Source organism: Desarmillaria tabescens (genome assembly GCF_030435595.1).
Source record: "Desarmillaria tabescens strain CCBAS 213 chromosome Unknown EV420scaffold_2, whole genome shotgun sequence".
NCBI classification, from domain to species: Eukaryota; Fungi; Basidiomycota; class Agaricomycetes; order Agaricales; family Physalacriaceae; genus Desarmillaria; species Desarmillaria tabescens.
The window spans coordinates 1,720,723-1,738,253 of NW_026848301.1; the positions used below are offsets into that span (position 1 = coordinate 1,720,723).

At 48.6% G+C, this 17,531-nt stretch overlaps 6 protein-coding genes across 6 annotated transcripts; 3 read left to right on the forward strand and 3 right to left on the reverse strand.

Moving 5' to 3' along the window:
* The first annotated feature begins 48 nt into the window (after nucleotides 1-48).
* On the forward strand, nucleotides 49-3,718 carry EV420DRAFT_463592 (patatin-domain-containing protein). The gene is made up of 19 exons (XM_060482235.1): nucleotides 49-385; nucleotides 456-623; nucleotides 671-749; nucleotides 796-883; nucleotides 935-990; nucleotides 1,040-1,248; nucleotides 1,299-1,311; nucleotides 1,358-1,388; nucleotides 1,442-1,546; nucleotides 1,598-1,642; nucleotides 1,701-1,929; nucleotides 1,982-1,994; nucleotides 2,047-2,318; nucleotides 2,370-2,410; nucleotides 2,466-2,567; nucleotides 2,618-2,774; nucleotides 2,833-2,857; nucleotides 2,907-2,990; nucleotides 3,038-3,718. Exons 1-19 carry the CDS (start codon nucleotides 321-323, stop codon nucleotides 3,632-3,634), a joined length of 2,379 nt encoding a protein of 792 aa, XP_060338675.1. The 5' UTR covers nucleotides 49-320; the 3' UTR covers nucleotides 3,635-3,718.
* A 27-nt stretch (nucleotides 3,719-3,745) lies between these two features.
* On the forward strand, nucleotides 3,746-4,880 carry EV420DRAFT_1504284 (uncharacterized protein). The gene is made up of 6 exons (XM_060471226.1): nucleotides 3,746-4,035; nucleotides 4,098-4,229; nucleotides 4,283-4,306; nucleotides 4,358-4,417; nucleotides 4,468-4,569; nucleotides 4,619-4,880. Exons 1-6 carry the CDS (start codon nucleotides 3,829-3,831, stop codon nucleotides 4,841-4,843), a joined length of 750 nt encoding a protein of 249 aa, XP_060338676.1. The 5' UTR covers nucleotides 3,746-3,828; the 3' UTR covers nucleotides 4,844-4,880.
* Nucleotides 4,881-6,552: 1,672 nt separating this feature from the next.
* On the reverse strand, nucleotides 6,553-9,861 carry EV420DRAFT_463918 (uncharacterized protein). The gene is made up of 5 exons (XM_060482236.1): nucleotides 9,718-9,861; nucleotides 9,186-9,663; nucleotides 7,264-9,136; nucleotides 7,075-7,212; nucleotides 6,553-7,023 (listed from the first exon to the last, which is right to left on the reverse strand). Exons 2-5 carry the CDS (start codon nucleotides 9,597-9,599, stop codon nucleotides 6,698-6,700), a joined length of 2,751 nt encoding a protein of 916 aa, XP_060338677.1. The 5' UTR covers nucleotides 9,600-9,663; nucleotides 9,718-9,861; the 3' UTR covers nucleotides 6,553-6,697.
* A 75-nt stretch (nucleotides 9,862-9,936) lies between these two features.
* EV420DRAFT_463948 (uncharacterized protein) lies at nucleotides 9,937-11,692 on the forward strand. Its single transcript, XM_060482237.1, has 5 exons — nucleotides 9,937-10,287; nucleotides 10,337-10,440; nucleotides 10,488-10,754; nucleotides 10,803-11,409; nucleotides 11,456-11,692. The coding sequence occupies exons 1-5, from the start codon at nucleotides 9,991-9,993 to the stop codon at nucleotides 11,513-11,515; spliced, it is 1,335 nt and encodes a 444-aa protein (XP_060338678.1). The 5' UTR covers nucleotides 9,937-9,990; the 3' UTR covers nucleotides 11,516-11,692.
* Nucleotides 11,693-11,767: 75 nt separating this feature from the next.
* On the reverse strand, nucleotides 11,768-13,373 carry EV420DRAFT_1259130 (Pkinase-domain-containing protein; the record flags this gene model as incomplete). Its single annotated transcript, XM_060466939.1, is given in 6 exon segments — nucleotides 11,768-11,843; nucleotides 11,894-12,028; nucleotides 12,078-12,272; nucleotides 12,292-12,673; nucleotides 12,731-13,176; nucleotides 13,243-13,373. 6 exon segments carry the CDS (start codon nucleotides 13,371-13,373, stop codon nucleotides 11,768-11,770), a joined length of 1,365 nt encoding a protein of 454 aa, XP_060338679.1.
* Nucleotides 13,374-15,499: 2,126 nt separating this feature from the next.
* On the reverse strand, nucleotides 15,500-17,520 carry EV420DRAFT_1504296 (WD40-repeat-containing domain protein). The gene is made up of 9 exons (XM_060471227.1): nucleotides 17,293-17,520; nucleotides 17,172-17,237; nucleotides 16,990-17,118; nucleotides 16,753-16,936; nucleotides 16,550-16,702; nucleotides 16,311-16,490; nucleotides 16,246-16,255; nucleotides 16,068-16,193; nucleotides 15,500-16,021 (listed from the first exon to the last, which is right to left on the reverse strand). The coding sequence occupies exons 1-9, from the start codon at nucleotides 17,451-17,453 to the stop codon at nucleotides 15,732-15,734; spliced, it is 1,299 nt and encodes a 432-aa protein (XP_060338680.1). The 5' UTR covers nucleotides 17,454-17,520; the 3' UTR covers nucleotides 15,500-15,731.
* Nucleotides 17,521-17,531: the final 11 nt, after the last annotated feature.

A 17,531-nucleotide genomic window follows, 5' to 3' on the forward strand; every position in this document is an offset into this window, starting at 1 on the left:
AGTTTGAAGGGTTGAACCTAGAATCAAAATAAGTATAAGTATGCCCATTGCCGTCCGGTACAGGTAGCCGAAAGCAATGGAAACCACAAAGTGTGGGATGCTCGAGAAATCTAGACTCCCCACGATTTTGCTCATCATATAAATTTCGGAGGTTTTTTGATGATTGCACTCTTTGGGGAGGTCGCGTCGTCCATTTCACATGCTACTCTCAACGTCATTGTCACGTGGTCACCCTACCCTGTGTACCCCATACTTAGTATGAAAGGATCCCCCATGTAGAAAACATTTTCTAGGTTGCTACCTGGTTTCACCACCTCCCAATGTCCCACTCAGCTGCAACCAACGGAGTCACTGATCCTTGGGAAGCTGTATATCCTGTCGAAGAGTGAGTACAACCTCTGGCAATCATTCCGGATCATCCATTTGGCACGCGGGTCTAATTCGTTCCCTCAAAGGCATCTCAAAGCCTTCGAGGCTGCATTATATGCTGATGAAGTGTACATCGAACATCATGGAGAGGCTTCTTCACCTGGCTCCGGACCACAGCCTACTCCCACAACATCTCGAATACGGAAAATCTCTGCGTTGTCAGATTGGGCGCCCGTCAATTTGAAAGTCAAGAAGTGAGTTTGACGTGTCCATCTGGGTTGTATCTCTCTGACAATACTAGGCGAAAGAAGAAGGATCGACTTTCGTCTAAGCGACTAGGTCATGACTGGTGGTTTCTTGTACTGCGCTGGCCGCTTTTGGTAAGATGCTACGTTGAAAGCTGGACACGTATTAATGATAATATAGCTTTTCATATTTTTATTCATTGGAGCGGAATTCGGAATCTATGTTCTCATTCGGCAACTCGTGAACGCGAAGGAGTGGGTCTCAGCATGTATGTGATGTGCAATTGCATCCGGACTCGGCAATTTTCATTCATTTGTAGGGAGAGGAAAGAAGGGCGTTCTTAGGAAGAAGCTTAGAGCTTCAACGACTTATGAGGTGCGTGGTCGAGTGTCGCTTATCTGGCAGTGCCTAAAACATGGCGTAGGAATGGAAAGAGGCGGCTAAGGAACTTGACGACTACCTACATTTTGACGAATGGAAGAAGATTGACGACGACCCCTACTATGATTGGAGACTCATCAAGAAGGTTGGGCGTTCTCTGAAGATGCTCCGGGAGAAGAAGGACGCGCGAGGCTGTCTCGGTGTTCTGGAAACTTGTATACGTGCCAACTTTGCAGGGATTGAATCGTCTCGGTGTGTATGCATTGATTTTTTGCCATGATAATGCTCTAACTATCTTACAGGCTGTACAGTGAAGTAGGGCCTTGGCTTTTATTCTGAAGTATCGCTAATCCGCCCTCAGACTTTTCTCGGAACTAAGGATCTTCTTGAATGTAAGCTTTTGTCTGCTATGCCCGTACCTGTACCACCTAACAATGCCTTTAAGCATATCTGGACGAACAAGAGAAGGCGTTGGAGTACATTCGTGAAACGCCTGACCTTTCAATCGATGAGAAGAAGAAATTTTTCAAAAGTGCCAACACTAATCTCGGTGAGACTTCGGATACAACTCATAATCTAAGCAAGCTGATGGATAATATAGGCATATCTGCCTTGTGTCTGTCCGGCGGAGCTGCCCTGGGCTATTGTCAGTGAAACGATTGAATTTTCAAAGACAAACAAGTTGTTTAACACTTCCATCTTAGATCATTATGGCGTCGTGAGAGCCTTCCTCGATGCAGATTTACTTCCCCGTGTCATCACGGGAACTAGCGCTGGTGGACTTATAGCAGCCCTCACAGCATGCCATACTGATGAGGAGCTCAAGGTCCTTCTAGTGCCAAAACTTGCTGACAAACTCACAGCTTGTGATGAACCCTTCAGTGTCTGGAGTAGACGATTATGGGAGACTGGAGCTCGGTTTGATAGTGTAATGTAAGCTACTGAATCCCCGTCATTAATGCAGCTGTACTGATAACTATCATAGCTGGGCAAGGAAGGTCAGGCGCATGTTGCGATAAGTATTGCACTGGCTGACCTATCATTATGCAGAGCACTTGGTTTACTCGTGGTTCCATGACTTTCAAAGAAGCATATCTAAGGACCGGACGGATACTCAACATTACCGTTATCCCTGCTGATCGTCATAGCCCTACGAAAGTTCTCAACTACGTAACGGCACCGGACACGATAATTTGGTCGACGTTATTGGCATCAGCCGCTGTACCCGGGATCATGAATCCTGTCGTCCTAATGCAGAAGCTTAAAGATGGAAGTGCTGTGCCTTGGAACTGGGGCAGCAGGTTCAAAGACGGTTCTTTGCGGTGAGTTCGTTTCACTTCCGGAACCGGTACATAACTGAGCAACGAAAAAAGTGTCGACATCCCGCTTCAGGCATTGAATTTGTATTATAATGGTCTGTGATCATAAGCATAACAGCTGAACTGCTGACGTATTACTTTTGTGTGTAGTCACCCATCCAGTGGTATCACAAGTTAACCCACATGTACACTTATTCTTTTTTGCGCCTCGGGGCTCGCCCGGAAGACCTGTAGCTCATTATAAGGGGAAAGGTGTGTTGATGACTGGCCCATCATCGCTTCATCGTGCTTATTGCGCGTAGGATGGAGAGGCAACTTTGTGCTATCTGCAGCAGAGCAATGGTTGAAGCACGAGCTCACAAAGAACTTCAAAGTCATAAGGGATCTGGAGCTGTTGCCTGAGATTCTTGGGCAGGATTGGTCTAGTATCTTCCTGCAGCGGTTTGAAGGTGCAATCACGTACGTGCTTGCGTATATGCGGTGTGACGAGATACTGACAATACATTTTTTATCATAGCATTTGGCCTAAAACCCGTGCATCGGTAAGACCCGCGTCTACCACACAATGCGCCTTGCTGATCCATGTGTTAGGACTGGGCACGTATCTTGGAGGATCCAGATCCCCAAAATTTGGACCGAATGATGAAGGTTGGAAAGCTTGTCACCTGGCCCAAGGTTAGTTCCCGCTGGATAATTGTTAGATCCGCCTCACCTTTCTTCAGCTGCACATGATCGGCAACAGAATGAGGATTGAGAAACAAATTTTCCTTGGTCGTCAAGCACTTCGCAAGATAACAAGGACCAGACCGCGAAATATTTCACCGGAAGGCATCACACCACCTCCTAATGGCTCAGACCTTCCGTTGTCTGTTGACACTGACGCTGAAGCAGCATTTTCAAATGGCACACAATGGTTCTACCGACGTGGTCACCACGCCGGTACTGAAAGACCTGGAGATTTGGAACACGATCCTTTACGGTCGTCTGCTGTTCGAAAGAAATGGGTCGCCGACCTACTTCATGGTGGAACTGAAGAGCGCAATACGAGAAGCCCAGCATATGGTCAACTCCCGGCAGGCGGGTTTTTCCGGCGACTGAGAACCAACTCGTTCCCGAATCTGCGTCTTTCCGGATTGAGAGAGAACGTCCAAGAGAGACAAGACAAGATGGACGTAAGCGTCGAACGGTCTTGGAGTAGTGATAGCTCGTCAGACGATGGTGTCTCTGTGGAAGGTAGCCGACCTTCCTATCTATCCTCTCCGAGGTACGAGCCTGGTCAGGAATTGGATGAGGGGGAGGAGTCTGATGTAGATATGTAAGATAATTGTAATTACTGATATTATGCTAGTATTTTGAATTGGTATCTAGAAGCTGTGGCAAGTCAGAGTAACCTTTGTCAGCAGCTACAAAGGGAATTTCGGGCCGGGTGACCGAGCTCTCTTCTACCATTACCACCTACAACGTTCAACTCTCAGGGATATTGTCGTTCTGAAAGGCATTTCGACGCTGCATTATGTCTGATTCACCTGCACCCGTGGCATCTCCCATTTCTTACGATGCTCTGCGTGAGGCTGCAGAGAGGCGTGCTCAACAGCAGTCCAATCAGCCTTCTGCCGCCCAATTAGCTGCTGAACATGAAAGGCGACAAACGTTCAGGCGGCTACTTGATCCTGGAATTACTCGTCCTAATTCGAAAGAGCAAGCATTGGCTTCAATGAAAGTACTTCAGTGTTCTCTGTTCCGCCTGCCAGGACTGTCCTTTTCATGTTCTTATTATCTCAGACGCTCTTGATGATCTCCGAAAACCTTCTACGTGAACCCGAAAATCCTAAGTTCCAACAATTCAAGCCGACAAATGGTATCATCAAGCGGAATCTTATAGATCCGAAAGGAGCTTTGGAGTATGCTATCGAGGTTAGCGACTGCTAGTCTGATGTGCGACGTGTAGCTTATACTCGTTTATCTAGCTCGGATTTCGTCCGGAAGTGAAGGTAAGCCAATGCGTATGCTTGAGAGCTTAGTTTCAGCCTTATGTCGGGTAGAATTTTCAGCCTTTCTATACCTTCCATCCTCGCCACATGGACAGTTTGCGTATCGGCTCCGTATGACTATTCTATCTGATGGAGTTCGGAATATTCATGAAACTCTGTAGGCTATCCTCAAGGAAGCGTTTGATCTCGAGACAGAGAAGCAAGAGCGCGCTGCTCTGGCCAGGAAAGAGGAGAAGGCTGTGGCTGCAGCCGCTGCCAACAAGGTCTGATTGCCAGCCGCATTATTTTCTGCTGACTGGACTATCTCTTCAGGTTAAACTCGCATTCATGGACGACCGAAAATCCAAGATAGAAGCCGATCGGCGGGAGAAAGCACTTCGGGAAGCTCGTCTAGCTGCAGCCGCTGCCAGAGGGTCAGAACCAAGCACGTCGCCTGAGCCTGAACGGTTGAGACACGTTATGCCGGGATCTGGCCATGTCCTAGGCTTGGACATGCCGCCTGAGGGTGATCGTGCAGAGGATTCTGAGGAAGACTGAGTGAAGCCTCAGTTAATATGTAACGTTCGAACGATGTATACTGCTACCATCCATTTATATATTCTTAAAATACCGTTATATCAATACAGAAAGATCCCAGCAACGAATATATATGCATAGTACGGGACGTATCACGCAAACCCGTTGCGGTCAAATCTAGGTGCCGAAGAAACCCTACCAGGACCCGAAACCGAGCGGTCTTCAGCTACAATTGTGAAATGGCTTCAGTTACTGTTGCATGTAGAACACTATTGCAGAGGCACTCACCAGAGTTTAGTGCTCGTACTCGCTGGAGAACTAGACTGTCTCGCTTTCTTGTCGTCGGTCGAGGCGGCAATGGATGTCGGAAAACTTCGTTGTCGTAGTCTGGCTTTTGTTTTGCGGGTAGCATCATGGAGGTTGACCTACTTAAATGGGCGATATGCCCTTCTCCTACTGATGGAAGGGGAGGTGCCTCTCGTCGCACGGAGGATGAGCTAGAGATGCTGGATCCGCTTCGTTTGTGAGTAGATGTGCCCTCTAGGGAGTCGCCGGTTGTTATATGAATATCAGGCCGAGACCGAAGCGGTCGACTGATAGCAAGAGGTTCCTTTGAGAGAAAGGGGGGATTGGATTCGGAAGTTAGAAGCCTCTCATTGGGACGAACAGGAAGACCTCTACTTGGCGGTGGAGTTGATGGAGGTCCGACTTGGGAAGCAGGTCGCAGACGGAGAGTTGCACGATGGTCTAAATTCCTATTAATGTTAGATTGGGTCGACCTGTCAGTGATCCCGTTGATTCTCGAGGATGGTCTAGCGGCAAAGACTTCTTCGTGCAATTGATGATGAGTTTTCGATCTTCGGACAGGATGTCGAATCGGTTTCGGTTCTTGTGTCTTTTTCGTAATCGGATCATTGAGATGAGGTAGAGGATAGGTCCTCGGTTGAACCGGTGGGTAAAGATCAAAATGAGGGTAGACAGCTGGACCTAAATAGAAGGTTCAAACTCCTTACAATTCCCGAAAAGTAGAAACTAACAAATTTCAAAGAGCGGAGTGCCGCATCCTGGTTTTACTGCAGCGTCGTCTCGAGATTCCACCTCTTCTGGCATTGGTCCAACGGCCGGATAGAGATCAAAATGGGGATATACGGCAGGGTCTGCAAGAGCACTTCAATGCTGAGTAAGAAAAAATAAAAACATCCTTCTTACAAATGTTAAAATGAGGGTATTCGACAATCGATGAGACCTCGACTTGATAATCAAAATGAAAATGATCTATCGAAATAAATATCAGAAAGGTAATGCCACGACCACGCGACAAACTAACCAGGCTTGGAAGTCGGATAGACGACTTCGGGAATGGAATAGTATGCGTTGAGAGCTTTAATGTCCTTTGGTAACGGAGGATATAGGATAAGGTCCGGATAAATGGGCGGATCTAGACATAACACTTGAGAATGTTCAAGTTTAGCATGACGAAGTAAACATACATAGATTTAACGTTGGATACATTGCTTTCAGCCAAACAGAGATGGGTTGCTGCTCCTTTTCCACAGAGTCTGTTGTTGAGTTTGAGAATGTACATCAGACGCGGGCGACTAGAGATACTGACCAGGTTCGATTACCGCATGAGATGAATAGGTCTCTGGTGCAGTCGGCCTGTCTGACATCGAACCCTCGTATATAGATGGGTAAATCTCGAGGAACGGGTATAGCGCGGGATCTAGGAAAACATGAGTTCTAATAGCAGATAAATATCTCTATGATACGAACATAAGTTGAACACAGGGTACGTTGAGGCACATCTTACTGAAAGTATCGTAATTTTGTTGCCTTCATCCTCCTGTCGATCTTCGACGCCAACTAAAGGATCCATCATGATGTTACCTTAGCTTGTTCTGGGAAGATGAGACAAGAAATCTTACAGATTTCGAAGTCCGGACGTTTACCCTTCAATGACAAGGCATCGGTCGCTTCTGCCTGAGTTTCGGCTCCAAGCGTTTCATGGTTATCCACATCAATCGTTGGAGGACACGGCGTGTTGCGAGGATAAATCGGGGCATCTGCAACAAAGTTGTAGCGCAAAGTCTCGACCGGATGGTGAACAGCAGTGTCAGTCTTGACATGATTGACAACGGAGCGCTCTGCAATTGTTACATCGTGGTATATCTCGTTCAAATTATGAGGGTAAACCCCAGGATCTAATTGGATTTTAATTAATGTTTCGACACTTATAAGTTGTCTAGACTCACATAAATTAAAAAAGGGGTACACAGCCGGGCAGCTCATCAATATTACCACCGACTCGCTGGTAGTCAGCTTCTTCACCTCGGGTTCCGTGTAAGATGCAATCGCAGGGTACAGGTCAAAGTGTGGGTATACAGCTGGATCTGTCGAAGAATTTAAATCAACTCTGCAGCGTTGCAATGTGGAATTCTTACAGATGATCAGGTTTGGATACACAGATCGCCCAAATTCGACAGAGACGTTGAGATGTCCTCCCTCTACCATGGCCGCGCCATATTCCTCGACATGCCTATTGTATGGCCACACATGCTGCCAAGGTGCACCAGTCGAGTCAACGCCCCGTGGAATGTTTAAATAAGGCCAGCCATGTCTCCAAGGCGCACTGTCCAATGAGACACTGGGTACGTCGGCTGCAACAGTGGAATACGGCCAAACATGTTTCCAAGGTTCACTAAGTCCATCTGACTGTGCGTTTTCAGGCCAGACCTGCCTCCAAGGCGCCTCATTTGACGTCCGTCCGTTCGGCAACGCATTGTTATTATAAGGCCAGACATGTTTCCAAGGCGCACCAGCAGATGCCCCTTCAATGGATGCTGCGTTGTAGGGCCAGACGTGCCTCCAAGGCGCATTTACTGCAACAATTTCATCGGCGTCACATGTATAAGGCCACACATGTCTCCAAGGGCCATTTGTCGATGCATCCGATACACCACGGACGTTGTCCAGGCCTTCCTCTTCAGAAATTTCAAGAGAACGATGTCCCACATCTGGGGTTGCAACATAGAACGGGGTAGTGGGGCTAGGAGGAAAAGACAGAGGTGCGCCCCATGAGGTTGCCGTAGAAGGTGTTGCTGGTCGGCTGACATCTCCATTGCGATCAGCAATATGAATAGAAAGCGGACGAGCGTGTGACGCTGGCGATGGAGGCCACGAGGGAGGTCCCCAACTCGTAGCGGTTGAAGGAGTGACAGGTCTGCTGAAAGAAAGACGTTCCCCGATGTCCAATGAAGGAGCGCGGAAGCTACTCGTAGGTGATGGAGGATAGACAGACGGAGGACCCCAGCTAGTTGCAGTAGACGGTGTCAACGGTACCTCTTCCAGCATTCTCAGAGCAATGTCAGGAGATGGCAGCCGGAAACTAGCCATTGAAAGTGGGGAGAGTGTGTAATCTGAAGGACCAAATGATGTGCAATCAGTAGGTGTTAAACAAACAGATCCTTCCATCCGATTGGCAATATGAATAGACGGAAGGCGTGGACAGGATAATGGGGATCCAGGTTCATAATCTCCAGGCCCTTGCGATGATACGGACCACGTAAAATCTTCTAATTTTAACTCCTCTTCCCCGGTGGGGATCAAACCATCATCGAGCATCAAATTGTTAGGCATGTTTGCGGGTTCTAAGCTTGTCTGCCCTTTGGCCGCAAGAGGTGTGGGCTCAAGCGATGCGCTGGCTCGCCAAGACTTAACCCGGGTCTCAAGGTTTTCTTTCGCCGACTTCGGTTCTTCTACCTGATGAATGGGAGACAGCATCTGAGAAGTAGAAGTTCCGTTCCCCGGAGGAGTCAAGAGGCTGCGAGGTTTCGCAATGGGGCGAATGGTCACTGTATCCAGCCTGTCTACTAAAGACAGATTTCTCGGGACATGGCGAGACATAGGGGCGATCAAGCGCGTTGAGGATTGACGGGGTGATGGGCTGTCGGGATGCTTATCGAAAGACTTGTCCTCGACAGATGTTTTACTTTCGTGACGAAGATGGGCTGCGACTGTCGTAGAAGGAACTGAGGATATGGGAATATCAACAGGTTCTCTTTGAGAAGGAAATAACCATGCGCTGTACCACCTTGCCTGGCGAAGATCAATGTCAAATTCGATCTTTCCATTGATGGGTAGCTTTTGACTGGATGATGTCCCATCAAAGAGATGGTTCCAAAGTAGACCCCAGGTTTCATCAGAAACTCTGGGAGCGAGTGTGATGCCATCTGAGCTACAATGCAGATAGACGCATAAGCCGGTAGTACTAGGGAAGTTGAACTCCCGGGCAATAGCTGTTAGCTGGCCATATAGCTGGGATACGGTGTCAGAAGTTACCTAGAGATACATGTCAGAAGCATACCGTTGGGAAGAGCGGCATTAGCAGACCCTGGGCCAACCTCTGCTGTGGTCCCGATGACAAGGTATGTCCAAGCTGGCCATGCTCCTGCAATAACGAGGGCGGGGGAATGACAACGATGAAAGACTTGAAGCTTCGCTGGGAAACTCGCTCGCGAGATTCTCGGATCCCAGAACTATGGTATGCCAGGGATGACACCCTGCGGTTCCTTGGGCCTGGCGTCTCTATGCCAAGGATGGGATTTTCAGAGTCCATGTTATGAAGGTTCTGCATACCAGCGACAGAGATGGTAGACGGCATGAGAGATGGCCCAGTGGGGTCCGAGCTCGTTACCGGAGAACTGGGTGGCACCCTACCTGGGAATTCGAAGAATGTGGCAGGTGGTTGGTGAGAAGACGAGGCCGTGAGGCGCGACATTATTGTAATATAGAAAGAAAGCAGTCGTGACTGGAGCGAAGAACCAAAAGAGAGTTAATTGACGCTGCAAGTGGAAGACGGTCATGATTTGATCAGAATGATAGAAAGTAATCCTCACAATGATATGTACTTCAGACTGGGACTCGGATTCCAGGCCGTAAAGGCAAGTCTAAGCGGTAAGAAAAAGGAGGGTGAACCAGTCAGAAAGGAAAGAAAGCGAAGAAAACGGAATACGAGAACACAGCCTTGCTGGGAGCAGTCGCCTAATACTGTGGGAGTTCTGCTGACACCGATCAGTGATTTTCCGGCTTGGCCATCAATGTGGTCACGTGTTTGACGCGCCACATTCCCGCCAAGCTCCCCGCCACTACTTGCTTCCCCAATCGACATCATGGAAGGTAAATTGGCCGCTATCGCTTCCCTAGGACAGAAGGACAAGGCCCCTGCTCTCAGTTCTTTACTGCAGGAGACCATCTCTGCTCAGAATCAGCCTTCATTTACCGCAGATTTACATACTTTCGTCGAATCTGTGGTCAACCAGGACAATCTACTTATTGGCCGCCAAATCTTGACCGATGTTGTCAAAGCTTTGGCTCATGATAGTATCGGAAATCACGACCTACGGAAGAACGCTGTTGAGGACACCCTGGCGGTTGTTTTGCCTAAGATAGTGAGCTATGAAGAGCAGGTATGTCTGCAAGACCATCGCCAGTGTACAGCGCCTCATCACCATAAAGATCATTGCACTACGATTTCAATTGGCTGATATTCTAGAAGAAGAGGAGGAATGGAGTTCTGCAGCGCGCGTTTTGATGAGTGTATACAATGAGAGTGGGCAAAGGTATGTATGAGGTAATTCGAGTCTGAATGTTGTCTTATTTCTTCAAGATCATTCACGGACAGCGACAAGCTTCGCGGATACGTTCGCATCGTACGCCTCCTGCTCGAAGAAGAGGACTCGGTGCAAGCAGAAACATACTTCAACCGGGCACAATTAGTTGTGCATTCCACAAATGACAAGGAAACACTTCTTCAGTTCAAGTTGTGCCAAGCAAGAATAAGTGACTACGGCCGCAAATTTTTGGAAGCTGCCAGCCGTTATCATGAACTGAGTTATGTGGGAGAGATTGATGAAGATGAAAGACGACAGATGTTGTAAGTTCCTTTGTTTCATGCCCTACACCGTGCCTCACCTCATTCAAGGGTGGCAGCAGTGACATGTGCTGTACTTGCGCCTGCAGGCCCCAATCGCTCCCGTGTTTTGGCATCACTGTATCGCGACGAACGTACCTCCGAACTACCTACGTATAATATCCTGTCCAAAATGTTCCTCGATCACATCCTTCGCCCCGCAGAAGTCAAAGAATTTGAGGGTACCCTAAAGCCGCACCAACTGGCCAAAATCGCCATATCATCAAACGACCGTCTAGCTTCTTCGAGTCACGACAATGCCGATGACACGACGACAAGTAGCCGCACTGGCCCATCAACAGTTTTAGATCGCGCGGTGATGGAACACAATGTGCTGGCAAGTTCGAAAATATACAACAATATTACTTTCCGAGGTTTGGGCGCATTACTTGACCTTACCCCCGGTGCCGCCGAGAATATGGCTCGAAAGATGATAGAACAGGGACGGCTACGTGGATCTATTGACCAGGTCGATAAACTCATTTGGTTCGAGGGCAACCGCGAGGAAGATGATGCCCAAGGAAAAGCTGGCGGTCTCGGAGATGTGGAGGAAGCAGAGGACACTGGGGCCCCTTTTACGAAACGATGGGACACACAGATACGGCTCACGGCAGCAAACGTAAGTGACAATGTTTCATGTTGAGCTCGCCTAAATTGTCTTGCAGGTTGAGTCCATTGTGCAACACTTGACAGACAAAGGCCTTATCAAGATTCCAGTGGCCTGAATTTCTTACCTTATTTATTCGCTGCATTCATCTGCCTCGAACAGCACCCTGCCTTTCTCGAGTGTATATTTACCGCCTTCATCACTTTCTGCCGGAAGCAAGGGAGGGTCGTCCAACACGCCGTTCACTCACTGTCCAAATGTATCATCTATTTTGTTTCGATAAATGGACCAGTTGATCCCGTGTTATTTGTGTCGTGAATTAATGCTGCAATGAGATAAAATCCTCCGTGATATACATAAATCAACGTATTCATTCTTTTTTCCGCTTTTTGGCTCGTTCACGTTTCGTCTCCAGCTCATGCCATTCTCCTTCAAGATTAGCAAGACTAGTGGAAAAATCAGTCAGAAAGTTCACAAACGACCAAGTCTGGCGTACCCGTGAGGTCGCTCCGCTTCGGGTAGTTCAAATTTGAAGTACGGTGCATCCATTGCCTGGACTGCGGAGGCGCGCTTGGACGGATCATAAGCTAGAAGTTGCTCGGCAAGATCGAGCGCAGCAGGAGACATCCACCTGTACGTCATCAGCCTACACCCAACGTGTCGGAAAATATGATGCTTACTTCTGGAACAATTCACGAAAGCGGTTGGCAACAGGGTCTTTGGGCTTAACGAGCTCATACCATGGCAGGCTTATTATGTCTGGCCATCTGTCTTGTGTAGGTGTACCAAGAATACGATAAATAACATCCAATTGATGTATTTCGTCATTCCCTTGGAACACGGGTTTTTTCGTGAAAAGCTCCAGCATAATGCATCTGTAGAAATTGTAAATACTCGTGAAGATGAGGTAAGTCAATCAGTACTTGCCCAGCACTCCACATATCGACCTCAGGACCGTACACCGTGGCACCAAACAAGAGCTCCGGCGGACGGTACCAAAGCGTTATCACGCGATTGGTGTAATCCGTCCGCCGTCGTTTTTGATAAAATCGCGCCAATCCAAAATCGGCCAACTTCAACTCACCACGATTGTTAATAAGGATATTGGACCCTTTGATGTCACGATGAATCACCCCCTTATGATGGAGGTAGGATAACCCTGCTAGCATCTGGTGACACAGCGACTTAAGATGGGCATCAGAAAATGAAAACTGGGACTGAGACAAAATGCCCGTTAGATCGTGATCCATATATTCGAATACCATGTACACCGCGCCTGAAAGATATATCGTTGAACAAAACGGACACACATGTAGAGAAGGCTGTTACTCACCGCTAGAGACGAGGATTTCATAAAGTCGAACGACGTTGGCATGTCGTAAAGATTGCAACAACTTGATTTCTCGCATTGCTGTGACAGGAAAACCATCTTTTTCCGACTCCATGCGAATTCGCTTCAGAGCAACATGCACACCGGTTTGTACGTTCTGGGCCTTATAGACCTTTCCAAATGTACCCTCGCCAACTTGACTGACGATATTGTATGACCCATCACGAGAAGAACCGGCCAATGGCTTGTCTGAATCGACGCCAAATTGCTCTTCATCGACCGGAGGTGTTGACGGCTTACAAGCGAGCTCGGCTTCGGCAGTGCGCGGTTCTTCTCGTCTAACCCGGGGATCAACAGATGGCCGTGAAGGCTGCGGCGGTGGAGATGATGGGTCGGACGGTCTCGAAGGCTGACTTCGACTTCGGTGCCGGTCGGGTTCTTCCGCGGGACTGGGACCATCTCCGTGAGGTGTGCGTATGGAGGGGTCCTCGTTCGTAACCTTTAGGGCAGAAGACTGTTTTTCATGAGAGAATTCCTGTGAGCGCGGTGCAACAAGGACATCAGGGCTGACATCCATGTCCTCGTCATCTCTGGGAAAGAATCTCTTTAGTGAAGAACTCTTTTGTCCTATTGGTTTGAAGCCCATGCTCTTTGCCGGAATCAATCTAGGAGTAGCAGATGGAGGATCGATGGTGGGAGGCTCGACGAAATGCGGTGGTGCTGGTCGGTCAGTAATTATAGGTCGTTGCGGCAGGGTTGAGGGAAGGAAAGAACTTGGGGGCGGCATATCATCGGCGCTTTCATATCCATGACGCTGAATTGCAAGCATTAGAAAGAAACAAAGAAAGGAAAAAGGAGAGATAGTTGTACCTTGGAACCATTATGAGCACGAGTTCCATTTCGTCGAGAGTCACGTTTGCTATGACCTTTCTTGGATGACTCTGATTGTGAGAGAGACACACGGGTGGAAGCCGTTGGAAGACGATGCACTGCGCGTGGATGCTCTGCAGGGCTTCGGCTAACACTCCTGTCAGAACTCCGGCTTGATACAGATGACAAACTTCTTTGTCGTTTCTGTTTGCGAGAGCCACGACGGGGGGAGGCGGGAGACTCAAAATGATCTTTTTCTGTCCGACGCTCATTCGGGGTATGACTTCGTTTGACAGGGCTAGAATCTTGTCGCAAGCGTTTCGGGGGCGGTGACGTCGAACGAGATCGACTTCGACCCCCACGAGCGGAATAGTGTGACCGCAGTGAGTCTGAGGAGTAAGATCGATTATGACGGGTAGCCTTGGTGTCAGTCGAGTGATATTTGGTCCGCTTGGTCCAGCTAAAAAGAAAGAAAAGGATTGAGATTGAGGTTAGCAGGGAAAAGCAGTGAGGTGGTTAACGAACTTATTAAAATCACTGTCATCTATACTGTGCTTCTCTGCAGTACGCTTGGATTTCGTGTGGTTATGGCTCTTCTTGCTGCTGCTCTTAGCGTTTTTATGCAACGAGTGTGAGGTACCGTTGCGAGTACTCCCGTTCTGAGCCCGCGAGCTTTCTTCGTCATGAGACGATTTCCAGCTCGGCGCTGGTTCCCATTTGCGATCCTCGCTGGCGCCTTCCAGGGCGGGGTAGCTGTGCTTTGAGTGGTCGTCCCAGTTTGACCCGCCACTTTCACGAGCTCGGGAGCCCCACCCAGAATCTGGTTCCCATGATTTGCCACCTTTTTCTCGTCGACGGTCCCTCTGCCACCGGCCAGTCTCATCAACGACACGTTCCGGGGCCTGAATCCGCTGTGCCCTGTCTTGAGGATGGTTGGAACGACCGCGTCGGCCGTCGTCCTGCGGCCATGTCTCGTAAGAAGTGCTCCGCTCTTCATACCCAGACGTGTGTGCTTTCCACGACGGATCAACAAAGTCTTCATACCTTTGCTCCCACTGCTCACGAGACATCGTGGAATAACGAGGTGTATCAGTGCCTCCGCGAGACGCCCAATTGCCAGTATCTCTGGAACTAATCAGTTCGTAGTCATCTATGGCCCCACGATGGTATCCGTCACTCGAAGATGCGTAGCTGTAACGCTCCTCGGCCACTGGTAGCCATGGGTCAGCATCTACTTTTCTTGACGAAGACGATTCCCTGTTCATGTCGTAATATGCCCTGCTCGACGACGCTGTCGAAGAAGAATAGTTGTCAGAGTGGTGGTGGGAAGAATGGTGATGATGAGACCGGGGATAGGATTCTGGCTGTGGCTCATCCGGTCTTGGAAGTAAAAGGGCGGTTTCTTCATCCTGCGCGTGTCCTCGTCGCCGCTTATGGGGTCGACCATGCTGGGACGGCATCGTATAGGCTGCTTGTACCGTACTTGACAATAAAATGAAGCGTGACGTGTCCCTATGCTAAAAAATTAAACGTCGTGTCATCGGTGAGCGCGTTCAGACTGACTGAATGAACCGGACTTGAAATCTGCGACAAAGGGTCGTTTACAGGTATTTTCAGAGCGAACAGTCGGTGCACTGTCAGTATTAGGCCAGGGGAACAACGAATGAACAGCAGGAGACAATGAGACAGTAAGCAGCAGAAATACTGTTGGACGAGATAGCGACTTACATAACAAAGAATAGAAAACATTCGTTGCGTCCAGGGAGAACCGTGAACGTCGTCAGTGCCGTCTGTTGAAAAAAAAAAACAGCGTCGGGACCAAGGCCAGCCGGAATTGTCGAAGCTTGACCTGTTCAAGAGTATTCAAGTTCAAGAGCTAGGTCAGCCATGTGGCAACGTAAATTCCAAACTAAAATGTATATTATATTTGTATGGTACAGTATCTTACAACACATCATGTCTTCCTACTTCCAAAAGCTTCTTGGTCTACTGGCTACGACAAGGAATTACATCCGAGTCCCCGTCAACAGAAACGCGGACCTGACCAGCTTCATATAGCTGCATCAGCGCCGCCATATCAACACTTCGAATGCTTCGGATAGACCTGCTTCGCTGGTTTCTCTCAACGATAGCCTCAGCATTGTCTATTCGGGAGAATTTGCTTTCCTCGTCCGTGGGTGCAAACAGCTGGGTATGATTTATGGGACCAATATGCAGATGAATTATGGGGACTGACCTTTACGGTAGTATCGATACCACTCACGGCGACAAGAGGGAGATGTGGATGTCCCTCAATAACGTTGACCACACTACCGTCTCCTTCATAGATACCGTGAAGATTCCCACTTTCCTTGCTCCATACAAAGAAGTTACCATCATCAGACCCAACTGTAACGTATTCGTCACTCGGACCCAGAAAGTTGACTGTTTAATGAATATAAGAGTCTATGGATCAACACTACCCACGTACCATCCTTGACCGTATCGATATTCCGAGCTCCAATGTATTTTTGTATTGGCATAATGGTCGGAGTGTCTTTTTCCTCTTCGGGCACTCCCAGAGTTGAGTAGCGATACACGACGTCCCCGCTATAAGCTGTACAATCTCATCCAGGATGTGTCAACGGCAAGGACAACTGTCCACCTACCCAAGAGTACCTATTACAAGTCACATTAAGCAGGATATTGCATGAAGAAAAGACAATGCATGTACTTCGTCACCAGCATGTGAAGACATGCGTGCCCCAGTGATATGCTCCCGTCGAGGTCGACTGTCTGCATCTTCAGCAGGCTGCGGACGCCCAAATTGTTTAACACAGGTCGTCAGATCCGTGGAGAAGACGCTCGATGGCTGGCTTGTTGTCTGAAGATGACGCCGGTCAAAAAGGAATCCCTGTTGAAACCGAAAGCAATTATAACTAGACGGAGGACGAATGAGGGCAGCAGACGAACATGGGGTGAGTCTCCCGCTACAACAAATTGATACGGCGTAAGGGGAGACATGGCCAAGGAAGTCAATTCAAAGTCAACTTGCACCAAAGGAGCTGGGCATCCTGTACGGCATGGATGAGATGTTCGAAGGTCGTGTTGACGAACAGTTCCATCCTATGTGGCGACATGAGGGCATGGAGTGACGGAAAGCCAGAATAACGCACTTCGGACACTGTCAGGAAAACATCGGGACTGTCCTCTGTGACTATCCTCTTCACACGATCCTCGTGACAGCGCAATGTATGCGTCGGGGTTTCAGAATACCTCCCTTCGTATCCTTGCACTAATGGTCCGTGCACTTCCCCGATATCGAACACAAGTACTTGTTTATCACCTGCGACTGTAGCACTGATTTGAGAGATAAGAATGTCATAGTCAAAAGGCAGAGCGAGACTGCGTACATTCGGGAAGAATGAGGGAGCATACGCGCATTGAAGATATTGGCCCGATGACCAGTGTGTATTACGGCGCAGCATACGAAAGGGTACTCAGTATCGCTTTCAGAGGGATCCATTCTCCATATACGAACGCTATCGATCCTCTGTCAAAGGTCTGTTCATATGCAAGGAGATGAGCAAAATACGTTGTATCGTCCCCGCCACTGAGAAGAAGCTCGCCGTCACGGGCCCAACTAAGAGCATTCACACATCTTCTCGCAGAGAAACATCAGCCGACAGAACAGAAGGGCAGAGATAGACATGTACCCGCTGTGGCCTTCAGTCCCCTCATCACCTAGTATGTTTACTCGATCCAGTGGACGTCGGAGGAGACTGGCCAGACAATCATTCCTAAACCAAGTCGAACGTGTTAACGAAGGGAGATTCTGAGTTAACGTCAGTGGTAGTCCCGCTGCATGAGATATCATCTCAAAGTTAGAGCTCCCGCATGGAGAGAATCAGAAAGGTAGTAGCTGGTAGTAGTCGATCAAGTTGCTTAGTCGGTG